Source organism: Thunnus albacares, chromosome 20 (genome assembly GCF_914725855.1).
Source record: "Thunnus albacares chromosome 20, fThuAlb1.1, whole genome shotgun sequence".
In the NCBI taxonomy this organism is placed as follows: domain Eukaryota; kingdom Metazoa; phylum Chordata; class Actinopteri; order Scombriformes; family Scombridae; genus Thunnus; species Thunnus albacares.
Window position 1 is genome coordinate 14,656,552 of NC_058125.1, and position 11,519 is coordinate 14,668,070.

At 41.4% G+C, this 11,519-nt stretch overlaps 1 protein-coding gene across 2 annotated transcripts; it reads right to left on the reverse strand.

Annotated features, from left to right (window-relative positions):
- Positions 1–83: 83 nt before the first annotated feature.
- On the reverse strand, positions 84–10,813 carry tdrd1 (tudor domain containing 1). Of its 2 annotated transcripts, none has more exons than XM_044337909.1 (26): positions 10,704–10,813; positions 10,190–10,354; positions 9,979–10,016; positions 9,825–9,885; positions 9,153–9,267; positions 8,964–9,024; positions 8,755–8,835; positions 8,475–8,654; positions 8,228–8,371; positions 7,923–8,088; positions 7,690–7,773; positions 7,434–7,610; positions 7,000–7,107; positions 6,611–6,781; positions 6,164–6,424; positions 5,644–5,775; positions 5,084–5,191; positions 4,707–4,874; positions 3,961–4,293; positions 3,753–3,869; positions 3,512–3,643; positions 1,731–1,898; positions 1,227–1,634; positions 972–1,034; positions 796–839; positions 84–623 (listed from the first exon to the last, which is right to left on the reverse strand). In XM_044337909.1, exons 2-26 carry the CDS (start codon positions 10,344–10,346, stop codon positions 552–554), a joined length of 3,549 nt encoding a protein of 1,182 aa, XP_044193844.1. In that variant the 5' UTR covers positions 10,347–10,354; positions 10,704–10,813; the 3' UTR covers positions 84–551. The 2 variants fall into 2 exon arrangements, with proteins under 2 accessions (XP_044193844.1, XP_044193843.1); XM_044337908.1 differs by having other exon boundaries at positions 972–1,037.
- Between the last annotated feature and the right edge of the window lie 706 nt (positions 10,814–11,519).

Here is an 11,519-nt window from a genome sequence, read left to right on the forward strand (position 1 = left end):
AGACAAGATGATTTTCAAGAGTCAAGCCAAATAAATTAAGCAGTCGAAACAAAATAACTTCACTGCATACATTTTCCTGTCATTGTCACAGAACCTTTATGTAAAAACTGAAACACATGTCAAACACAAAATCAATCAGGCTGGACATCCCACCTGAACAGGTGATTAGGACTGAACAAAGGAACAGATGGCAGCACAGCATGCACGACAGCACACTTACAGGAGACAAATACACACTTGGATAATTGAGTTTCAACACCTCTTGCTGCTGATTTTTCTGCCAACTTTAACAGGCAAACCTAATAAGTGCATTCAACATTTTAAAACCTAAAAAGTGAAGTAGTGACTGAAATTAAACCACAGGTTAAAAACATAAAAGCCCTGAACATAGTGCAAGATCTGTAATGAGGGCACACAAATAAAAATAAATTAAATTACAAGCTGGGTGGCGGTTTCTGGAGGCCACATTCAGAGTGAACTTGTGTTAAAGAAATATGGTCCGAAAAAAACAACCAACTTGATTTGAACAAATTGGCGAAGAGGAGTAGAAATCATTTTGTCTGTCCCACTAACTGCTTGACGAGAGAAAGCTGCAGCTGAATCAACTGTTCCAGGTGGTCAATCTGTGAAAGGCAAGAAAAGTCACAGCTATTATCCGTTTGCAGTTTCAATTTTTTTTTTGCCAGGTGTTAGCTACTGATACAATAAAATCTTTTAACAAGTATAACAAAACAATGTATGTCAATGAACATGATTAAGATCTATCAACAGTGAAACAGTGAAACCAGCTCTGACCTTAGTCTTCAGGCTCAGACAGCAGCAGCCAGACGTCTGAGGGTCTGGAGTTCAAACAAAGAGCCAGTGAATGAAAGTCAATGCTACAACACCGTGAAAAGTCACAAACTGATCATAGTGTGACAAAGCCTGAAGTGCAACAAAATATAAAAACATGATCTTAAAAACAAACATACCATTAGTCTTTGTATTGATTCTGCATGGTGGCTCCATTTGTTCAATAATCTTCTGTACTGGATCTTCTGGAAAACATGCATAATGTCATTCCAATTCCATAAATTGCACCAGTATCAGAAAACGCTGGGCTAATATTTAGCTCATGTTGTGCCTTCACCTAAAAAGGCTAAAAATAAATAATATTTTACAGACTTATTAGTCAAAACTAGAAACTGACTTCTACAATCGCACTGTGAAATTCTGACTTGACCAACCATTGACAGACTCTGCAGAAGTGTTTTTCTTCTGCTGTGGAGTCCGGGGCGTCGGCTCTGAGGTTATGTTTGGGCCGCTGGTAGCCGTTGTTGTTTCCAGCACCTTTTGGGTTTCAGGTGTCGACCTGGGCTGGGGGCAGTCAGGGCCGGCTGTAGTGTTGGTAGTGGATGTGCTGCTGTCAGTCTTCACCGTGCTGGATGGGCAAGGATTACTCTTGGTGTCGGCCTGTAGTGCACCCAAGATCATGGAAGTGACGTGTCCCCCGCCGCTCTCAGCGGGCAGAGTGAGTGAAAGGATGTTAGCAGAGCCATCGAAGGACTGGACGGTGGCGAGGACGCCATCCGTTAGCAGGCTTTTAAACATCTGCTGCACCTCCTCTGGCCACTCAGCAGGAAAGAGTTCTTTACCTGAGAGTGAAGGAGAAGGTTCAGAGACAATTACAAAAGTTAATTGTGGTTAAGTTTTAATTCTAGAGAGAAAGAATAACAGCGCTATTATCTTACCAGTGAGGGTGCAGCGGGTGATCTGAAAGGGGAGCTGCAGCAGGTGCATGGGGATGGGCAAGATTCGGGAGACTGGCACCTTCTCTGTGTTGCCGTAGTCTGCGTAGATGACGCTCATCTCATTCTCACCCACTTCCAGGACCACAGCACGATACCAGTTATTATCAGCTGGAAAAATAATGATTAATTGAATATTACTGTTTAAGAATTAAAACATTTTAAAATATTAGTGTACCTTCATGTCACAACCTCAAGAGGGTATTTTTTGTTCATTTCACTGCTTGTGTATTCATGTAATGTGCTTTAGTAATTCACTAAATGTGCATTTTTTCCATTAAATGTTTTACTGAAAACTGGAACTATACAGTTAAACTATTGGAAAACAAGCAAATCCTCCCTAAGAATTTCCATGCAGTTTTGGAGGAAATGTCTGCTCAGTGTGCTCAGAGGGCAAAACAAATTTTCACCTTGCATCTTAGTTTATTTGACCGAATTAGCCAATGTACTGACAATACAGATGTTAGATGTAAGCTAGCTAGCAACAGATGCAGAAACTGCGTATATGGGAGTGTGACTGTGTCTTACATTTATAAGCCCTGGGATGAGCTTGAATTTTTCACTCAAGTTGAAACATTTTCAACGAGGCATATTTGCATCTTCTTGAGTCTTTCCATTGACTTTTATACAATTACACCACCATTGCTTTACTTTTCGCAATATTTGCTTTGTGTTCCGTTTGGACACACGGTAAGGTCAACAACGTGCACAAACAGTAAAAAAAATGTTTCGTATTTGGTAAACATTCAAATAGGCTTCCAAAAAAGCCTTGAACCCAGCATTTAAGAGATGATTTTACCCACAGAGCTGCCCTTAAAACTTGATGCACCATTACCAGCTAAGAACCTACAGACAGCACTGAAAACTCCATTAAAAACAGACCAGACCCTGTTGTTAGCTGGGCTGCGGAATGTATGCCAGGCTATAGTCTCATACTTGTATACTGTGTTTAAAGAAGAGCCGCTCCTACGCTCGGCTGCACACGCGCTGTGTAATTATACCTACTAGCAGACACCAAATTACCAGCTTAGGTCTGCGGGGGCAACGGCTGCAGGTGGGGTCCTGAGACAAGTCGGAGAGCAAACATGTAAACTGGGTAAGAGAATGAAAGAAAAAGAGATTGATGGCGACAGATTTGTGTTCATGAGAGAGAGAGTACAGCTCACTGATGAATCAGCTGGTCTGTCCTCACAGGGTCTACTTGCCTGTAGTCATTAAAGGATGTGTGGCGGTAATACTGCCTGAGCAAAGACGGGGTTTTCCCCAAGCTAACAGTATTTATTAAACTCTGAATGCAACTTCCTCGTAAACCATGACGTGATGTAAAAACTTATCTACCTCACTGTGAAAGTCTGGTCGTAAGGTGTGTTTGAGTAAAAGAAAGCATTTACTAAAAGTCTAGATATGTCAATATAATGATACAGCATTAATATACATAGTGATTATGTGTGGCTAGATTTAGAAGGAGTTGCATTGATGACCCATTTGCATATGTTCAGGTTTAACAGATGCCGGTTACTTCTAGTTATGGTATCAAATTAGACGCTTCATAAAATGTTTTGGAGAAAACTTGACAAACAGAAAGGGCATTGTGAGTGTAGGGCTAAAAATGCACTTTGCTGCTGCAGCGTGTTTGGCAACGTGACAGAAAGACCACATGTTAAGGTTACATGAGCACTTGCCCGGTGACAATGTATTAAATGAATAATAAGTATATTCCTCACCGGAGAACTGGGCACAACAGGCAGCCCCTGGGGCGAGTTTGCTCTGGACAGTGGAGGAGGATAAAGAGGCCTGGTTGTTGCTGCAGTAGGCAGCCAGCTCCATCATCACCTCCTGAAGCTTCTGCTGGTCCACTAATACAACCACAGCACAGCAATTACAACAGCAAAGCATAGCCGAATTTCATCATTCATGCATCTTCTCATTAGAGAGAGAGAGAGAGAAGTGAGTGAGTGTTCTGACCCCGGCTGGGAGCGATCAGGTAGAACAGGGAAGGGCTAGTGACGGCTGCGATGCAAGGTTGAAAGGTCTCGTTGAGAGGCAGCTCCTCTGTCTTCCAGTCCGCTGGAAAAGACGGAGCTGAAAAAAAGAATTACGCACTGTTTCAATCAGGCTCCTCAAATGATCAACCGATGCATTTCGTCTTAAGGATGCCGGTGGTCTAGCTGACCTGATGGTGCTGCCACAGTAAGCTCTTTAGTTGGCATCTCCTTCGAACTGCCTGTCTGGTTGGAGGCTTGCACCGGTATTTGGCTTTCGCTCTCTTGCTGTTTTACTCCAGAGGTTGTGTTTGCATGTGTCTCTTTGGGAATCTCTCCGGGGGCTTTGGCTAGTTGCTCAGAAATGAGGGCAGCTGCCACGTTCTGCCCTCTGCTCTCCAGCTCTACGCCGTAGCCTTCTTCAGTGATGGAGCGGACACATGCGGAGAGCTTCTCGCCATCCACAAGAGCCTGGAACCAGAGTAGGGCTTCACTGCTCCACTCTGAACCTAGGGGCTCCACACCTGAATACAAACATACACACATTTAAAAACAAACAAACATTTATTTAATGCAAATTACAGGATCACCTCCAAACTGCCCTTTTTTTAGCCATCTTTTATGAAAAAGTGTAACCATTCATCTTTAATTGTGCAAAATTTGTCTGGTTTTCAGGCTCAAGCTCTAAATATGCCAAGAAATACTGTATTTTGATCTCATTTGATGCCACATTTGGTATCATATATCATTTGATTCCCCTTTGATACCACAGATTTCTGCCACATATTTAACATAGGGCCACATGTGGAGGACAGAGTTATGCAATAAAAACTTGCGCTAAATAAGAAAGCAATTTTCAGAAATTGCTTTTATGTCATATTAACTTTCACTCTCTTTATCATACTGACAGTCTCTCGCTCTCATACACACACACAACCTGTGAGCCAGCAGCGAATGGCCTGGAAGGGGAGTGTCAGGAGTTGGGGTGTAATGGATCTAAGGTGGCTCTTTTCCACTTTCATGCTATAACCGTAGTCCACAAAGTTCACCACCACATCATCTTCAGACTGCTCCTTTACCGTCGCACGATACCAGGCTCCATCACCTGGGGAGCAAAAAGCACATCATGTAAAAAAAAAAATCACCCAAAACAAATAAGAAAAAAGATCATTCCATATGTCATCTGATTAAAGTCATTAGGACACTGTACCATGTGTTTGAAAATGTGTTTGAACCAAAGAATAACTTGCCACAGTAACAGTCTTAGGAGCTGACAGTGTTTATCAAAACCAGTGGTGCATTAGATGGTCTCACCAGGAAACATGGCACAACAGGGCTCTCCCACTTTGGGCACGCAAGGTGAGACATCTGCCTCACAATGCAGCTTCAGTTCAATCCCCAGCTCTATCAGCCGCTCGTGGTCTGACGGAGACATAAAAATATTAAATAAACTAAAGTGAAATCTTGTGTGGACGTCTGAAATAATTAGAAACTTGGTACATCATAATACACTGCAGTGCTTTCCGTAGTTTTTAAAGATATTTGAAGCGTTCTGGAAGAGCGAGAAATAATTTGCTGCATTAAAGGAAACATTAGTCCACTTGTCCTTGTAATTTTGTGGGGCCAATATAAATTTGTGTCCATAAAATATATGACAGAAGACAAAGTGAAGCATACAGTATGTCACTGATGACCAGCTGTAATATTTGGATGATTAAAGATTAACATTCTCTGAAATGTAGGAGAGAAAAGCAATAATAACAGTCAGCATTGTTTCTGGACATGAACTCTTACTAACACTCATCAGCCAGTCCAACTTTTTTGTAGTCAAAAACCAGTAACAACGGCTCTCTAGACTGAAGAAACATCAATACCTGTAGGATTGTCAATGCGGCAGAAAAACTCTCCTGGGTTCTCCACGACGCTGGCTAACAGCGCCACTGTCTGGCCTTCACTGGGAAGCTCAGCACAAGACCACGACAGGGGCTCACGGACTGGAGTAGACACTGAAGAGCACATTTCAACACAAAACATGCATCACACACATACAGATGTCTGTCCAATTACATTTTGTGCTTTATAACCAAGGTGATGGCTGAGACAGCTGCAAGCTTACATCACTGAGTGAAGAAAACTGTGACTAAACTTGAGATTTATGATGTAACAGCCACAGAGAGCATCAACTGACATTTCAATTAACTAACAGTAGCCTAATATTAAATATCTTGTAAAATCCACACACTTCCCAGAAGAGGAACAACCATTCACTTCAAGACAATGATCATTTCTGATGTTTTAGATCAAATTTGATATTTTCATTCCCAGTTTAAAAAAAAAAACCTGCAACTGGGACTGCATGTAAATTTTGTAAGATTTATTCCAGACATTTCCCACCATGTGGTTCTGCAGGAGCAGCAGTTGCCTGGTCAGCCTGCTGGTCACCGCTGGTGTTAACAGGAGCAGGAGCCGCGTAACCAGCAGAGATCAACAGCTCGGCTACGTTGGCCTGAGGATCACTGGCCTCATCAATCATAGCCACCAAGGCCTTGCAATCGTGCGCTCCCTGGATCTCAATGCGCAGTATTCTGTTTGATACCCTTCGTTGCAGGGCCAACAGGCAGTCCTCTGACCAGCTCTCCCCAACGGGCTGCACCCCTGGAAAGGACCCCGATGACAGATGTTTGAGTGAGTGTATAAGACAACTTGTTTAAGAGAGACTGAAAGGCGTGAGTTTCAATACATACATGTTTTCAATATAGAGCCACCAAATACATACAGTAATTTAACAACCAAAAAAAACTTTCTAAACATTAAAAATGTGCGTCACAGTATAGATACTACCTGCTAGACCACAAGGCATAGCTTGCATGGGAAGGGCCAGGAGTGAAGTGCTGATAGGTCGCAACTGGCCTAAATCCACCTCCTCAGAGTTACCAAAGTCGAGGTATCCGACACACACACGCTCCTCTGAGGAATACGCCAGCACTTTAGCTCTGTACCACTGCTTGTCCTCTGGAGGAATCACACAGAGGTCAGAGGATGGATTAAACAATCTTATGTGTCTTGTATTGACTTGTTTAGCTGCAATACTGTCACCAAGCTTGTTAAGTAATTATTTGAAACAATAAACTGCAAAAAAATCTTATTTTAACTGAATAAACTCTCATATTGTACTCTACCGCGATGTGTTACAGGGTGATATATTCTCCAAGTGTTCATGTGTGATGTACCTGAGAACTGGGCACAGCAAACAGTGCCAGGAGCTGGTCTGAAGTTCTGGGGGTCCGGCACCTGACAGCAGTGTTCCCTCAGCTTCAACTGCAACTCCTGAATCACTCCTGTTAATGAATGGATGTGTTATTGCGAGTGTGTCGTTCTTAAGTTGTAAAAAAATGCCAGGATAAAATATTTTTAAGGGAAATTTTAGAGGAAGCTGTATGTACAAAAGACTAAAGCAATGTTCAGACATTAGTGTCTCTCATAAAGTGAGAATATATTTTGTGGTAGTTGACCATCAGAGGAGGGAATACTTCAAAAAAGGCAGTGAACAAGTGATTTATTGGCTTTCTGCATTTTTACTCACCAAAATCCTTAAAATGGATTTGGTAAATAATTCTGACTCTTAATATCATCCAATTTGTCGAGGTCCAGAGATGCTACTTACCAGCGTTCTCCACCTTCTGCACGACAATTTCATTTGGTGACTGGAAGTGGGTGACCACAACGGTGAAGGAGTCGCCCACTGCCTGTGTCAGTGGCTCCGGCGGCTGAGCCCAGGTGTTGGCATCCTTCCCATCGGAGAGACGCTTGAAGTTTTCCAAGGATGCGCTCACCATGGCATCTGAGGAAGCCAAAATAGATGACTGAAACCGCAGACCGATTTGAGATAAGCTGGGAAAGTACATATGAAGCTGGCTTACTTATTTCCTGCTCAGTTGGTGTGACACTGACTGTTTCCTCTGCTGCATAGCCCTGCTCAAGCAGGAACGTACTTAACTGCTTTCCTAAAAAAAAAAAACAGCAAGAACGTCGCTGACTTTGACTCCAGACTTTAATTAGCAATTCTTTTAACTGTGCATTCATATCACAAATCATACTTCACCTCTCAAAAATGAATCGTGATTATTAGCAATCCAAACTCTATATAACCTACCCATGGAAAGCAGGATGTCCACAACATGGATGCGACCATTCTCTTGAGTTTCCACCACTGTCGCGGTCACAGCCTTACCGGTCAACAGCTGCCTCACTGCAATACAACACTCGCCTGACCAGTTGCCAGTCACTGGTACCACCCCAGCAATACAGCACTCAATTGCCTAAAGGGAACAGATTCAAGAGCTAGTGTCATCATGCCAGCTATAAGAGACCATAGACTGTTAAAGTCAATGTTATATCAAGACACACTGGGCACATGATAAAATGCAACCAATATGTATGGTGTGAATTTGCACTCACACATGGACAAAATGGCTGCAAATTGGCAGCCAGGGGTCTGATCCTGTCCACAGGGACATCTTCCTCATTGCCAAAGTCAATGTAAAGGACATTGGCTGTCTTCTGGTCGGCAGCCAGAGTTTTGACCAGGCCTCGGTACCAGTTCTACACATTAAAAAAAATACAGGAAGTGCAGAAGAGCAAAAAACGTGACACGGTGTGCATACTACAACTTGTGTCTCTTGTCATGTTGTTTGAAAAAGCTCACCAGATCACAGGAGAACTGTACTGCGCAAACCTCCCCGACACAAGGTACATGTGTCGTCACTGAGGGGCAACTGTAGGTTTTCTGAAGCTCTGTGCTGATGCTTTGCAGAGCTTCAAGCAGCTCAGGGGTTTGGGCGAGGAGAAAAAACCTGCTGGGACTGTAGAACTCCACAACTGTTGCCTGAAACCACACACAGTTACAACAAACACATGTTGGATTTTGATATTTAACGACACAAAAAAGATCAGTCTTTCAGATTTAAGGCAATCTGGGTGTGTACCTGCATGTCTGCTTCCTTAATGACTTTAGTCTTATGCAAGTCCTTCAAATAGACCCTCTGGAGGCTGGATGCATCACCGTGCTTAAATAAACAGGTAACCCAATGATTACGATACCTACTTTTCTTTCACAAGACTTTTTCGAATTATGTAAATGGAGAGCTTGAAACTTTTACTTCCATATGGGGGATCGTCATAGTATTCCAATTACCTTTGACTCCACCAGGCTATCTGCTATCACTGACGAAGCAGTGGCGTCCTTTGATTTCTCTCTACAATTTAATAAAAACAAGAGATTACACACCATTTATTGGATATATATTGTACCAATTCCACTCTAGGCTTTTTTTGTTAGTACTATACAGCACAAAGACGGCTAACAGTCACTGAATCAGCTTACTTTGCAGGTTCTGGATCAACGGGCTTGCACAAGTGTCTGTGTGCCTTCCAGTCTTCCGTCTGGCACACCACAGAGCAGTAAGGCGTCTTCTTGCAGCGCTTGCACCGAAAATTCCCTGTCAAGTGAACACTGGTTAGTTAGAAACTGCTTACTGCACCAACTTTGAATACAAAGCAACAAGTGGCCCCTAATCTGCATTGATAAGACTGCTGACGCTGACAAAATAACCACAAGAAAATGTGTGATATGACATGTACAATAATGTCATGTCTTAATTAAAATCTATACATATATATGGTAACTTTTCTTTTTTCACTGACCCATCTGTATCATCATACATTAAACAGTTCACATCGATACACATAAAGCACCAGAAAACATCTTGCCGTAGCTGGAATAGCAGCACATGAGCTGAAGACAAAATCCTCACATGCGTGTATTATTACTGTATTATTGTATGACACTCATTCAATTGTACATCCGCAGGTACACGAGCACTGAGGTACCCCAATAATATGCCACAGACCTGTGAAACCTATTGCCAGTTACGGCCAAGAGCATCATCTTTTAATCAGTGAATTTACCAGGTGTGGAGCCTCTGGCTGGAATAAAAAAGTGTAACTTTATGTACCACTTCATGCAGTATTGTGACTTTAATGTTGACAGTACTACCTTGTTGACCACAGTAGTTGCAGAAGTATACAGTCAGTGCTGGTGGCATTGATCCTAACACCTGTTAAGACAAGAAAAAAAAAAGCACTGAGGAGAGGGCTTTCATTTTTTACAGAACACACTCATTTTGCAAAAGATGAAGTTTGATACATACTGCAGCTTTATCCATAATGGTTGGTGAATTAATGGGACCTGCAAAAAAGAAAAAAAGGGAAATTAAACTGTTGAAATAAATGGTCTAACGTACATTTAGTTGCAAACAAAATCTTCATTGATTAAAATACTGCTTTTAATTAAAAGTTTGTTGGGTATAGCCATGCAAAATTTCGCAGGCTAGTTATCTGATAATGGCGGCATTGATTTACCGTCTCCAATGGCGCTTAACGCCAGCCGCTCAGGTGTTGCAGCGGGCATGATGAGCTGTCTCGGAAGCGATGCGGCGCAGAGAGACACGGGGCTCGATGATGGTTTCCTCAAGGGCAGGTTAGGCCGAACCAAGTTGGGGGAAAATGAACTTTTCATAGCTGCAGCTGTCAATATCATTCAAATTATATAAGATCAGACAGTTTATTAAAATATGAATAACATTAATGACGGCATGCAAAGTGCTAAAAGTTTTGTTTACACTGAAAAAAGCTGCATTTTTATCATATTAACTTATAGCTAATGGTAATGAAACAGCTACGTCATGTAAAGTTACGCTTCAGGCTAGCTCGTTAACTAGCTAGCTAATAAAAACGGTTATAATTTAGCAAAAATTGCTGCAAGAAACTTAAGTAATTGTGTACTACGGAGCACAACTAGATGCCGACCAAAATAAGAATCTATAGATGTATATTTTATGGTTTTAAAATTCATGTTACACGGTCAACGTTTTACCTGAGTGCACGTGTTGGTAGAAGAGATGAAAGTGTTGCACATGCGCAGTGGCCTCAACCGCAGAAAGGTCAAAAGGTCAGGATGATTTTAATTGACATGTTTGTGCTTTTTTTTGTTCAGACATTGACCTCTGATAGTATGTTTTATATTTCATTTGCTTTTATTGCTAATCGTTTCCAGTAACATAAAAATTGCTGAGCATTTTCTGTCCTTACTGTAGCGAATATATTTATATATCTATCTTAGTAGGCTACATGTTAGTGTTATTAATGTTTGCAATTACCGCAAGGTAAAGTGACTGTAGACGAAATTAAGGGCGTTTTCCTCAAGCAGTCAATGAGGTGCGTTCAACGTTAATCGGAGTTTATAGCGTCAAATTGATCTGCATTAACTGTGGTCAGCAAGGATGTTGTCATTGTGTTTGTATTATTAATGTCAGACAAAGTATAGTAAGCTACACTTACTATTAAGGTCGTACAAAACTAAAATAAATTAATTGATGTGAAACTAGAAAGGCAAATAATGGCATATTTACCTTCAAGACCTTAGTGACACCTTAGTGTCTTAAGATTAAATGAGATAAATTGATCTCACACAGACAAACTGAAGTGTCAAAGCAGCAGGAGTAAGCACAAATGTATATATACATATACACACAGTATAGATAAGTAACCTTATTAAGTTAGAATACTAGACATTATGTTCATTTGCTATAAACAGGATGAATCATTAAATAAATGAAATTAGAGGAAATTAAAATTGTAATTTTCCTTTTGCTGTAAAAATAAATTTCTTACATGTTTATTTGTACATTTG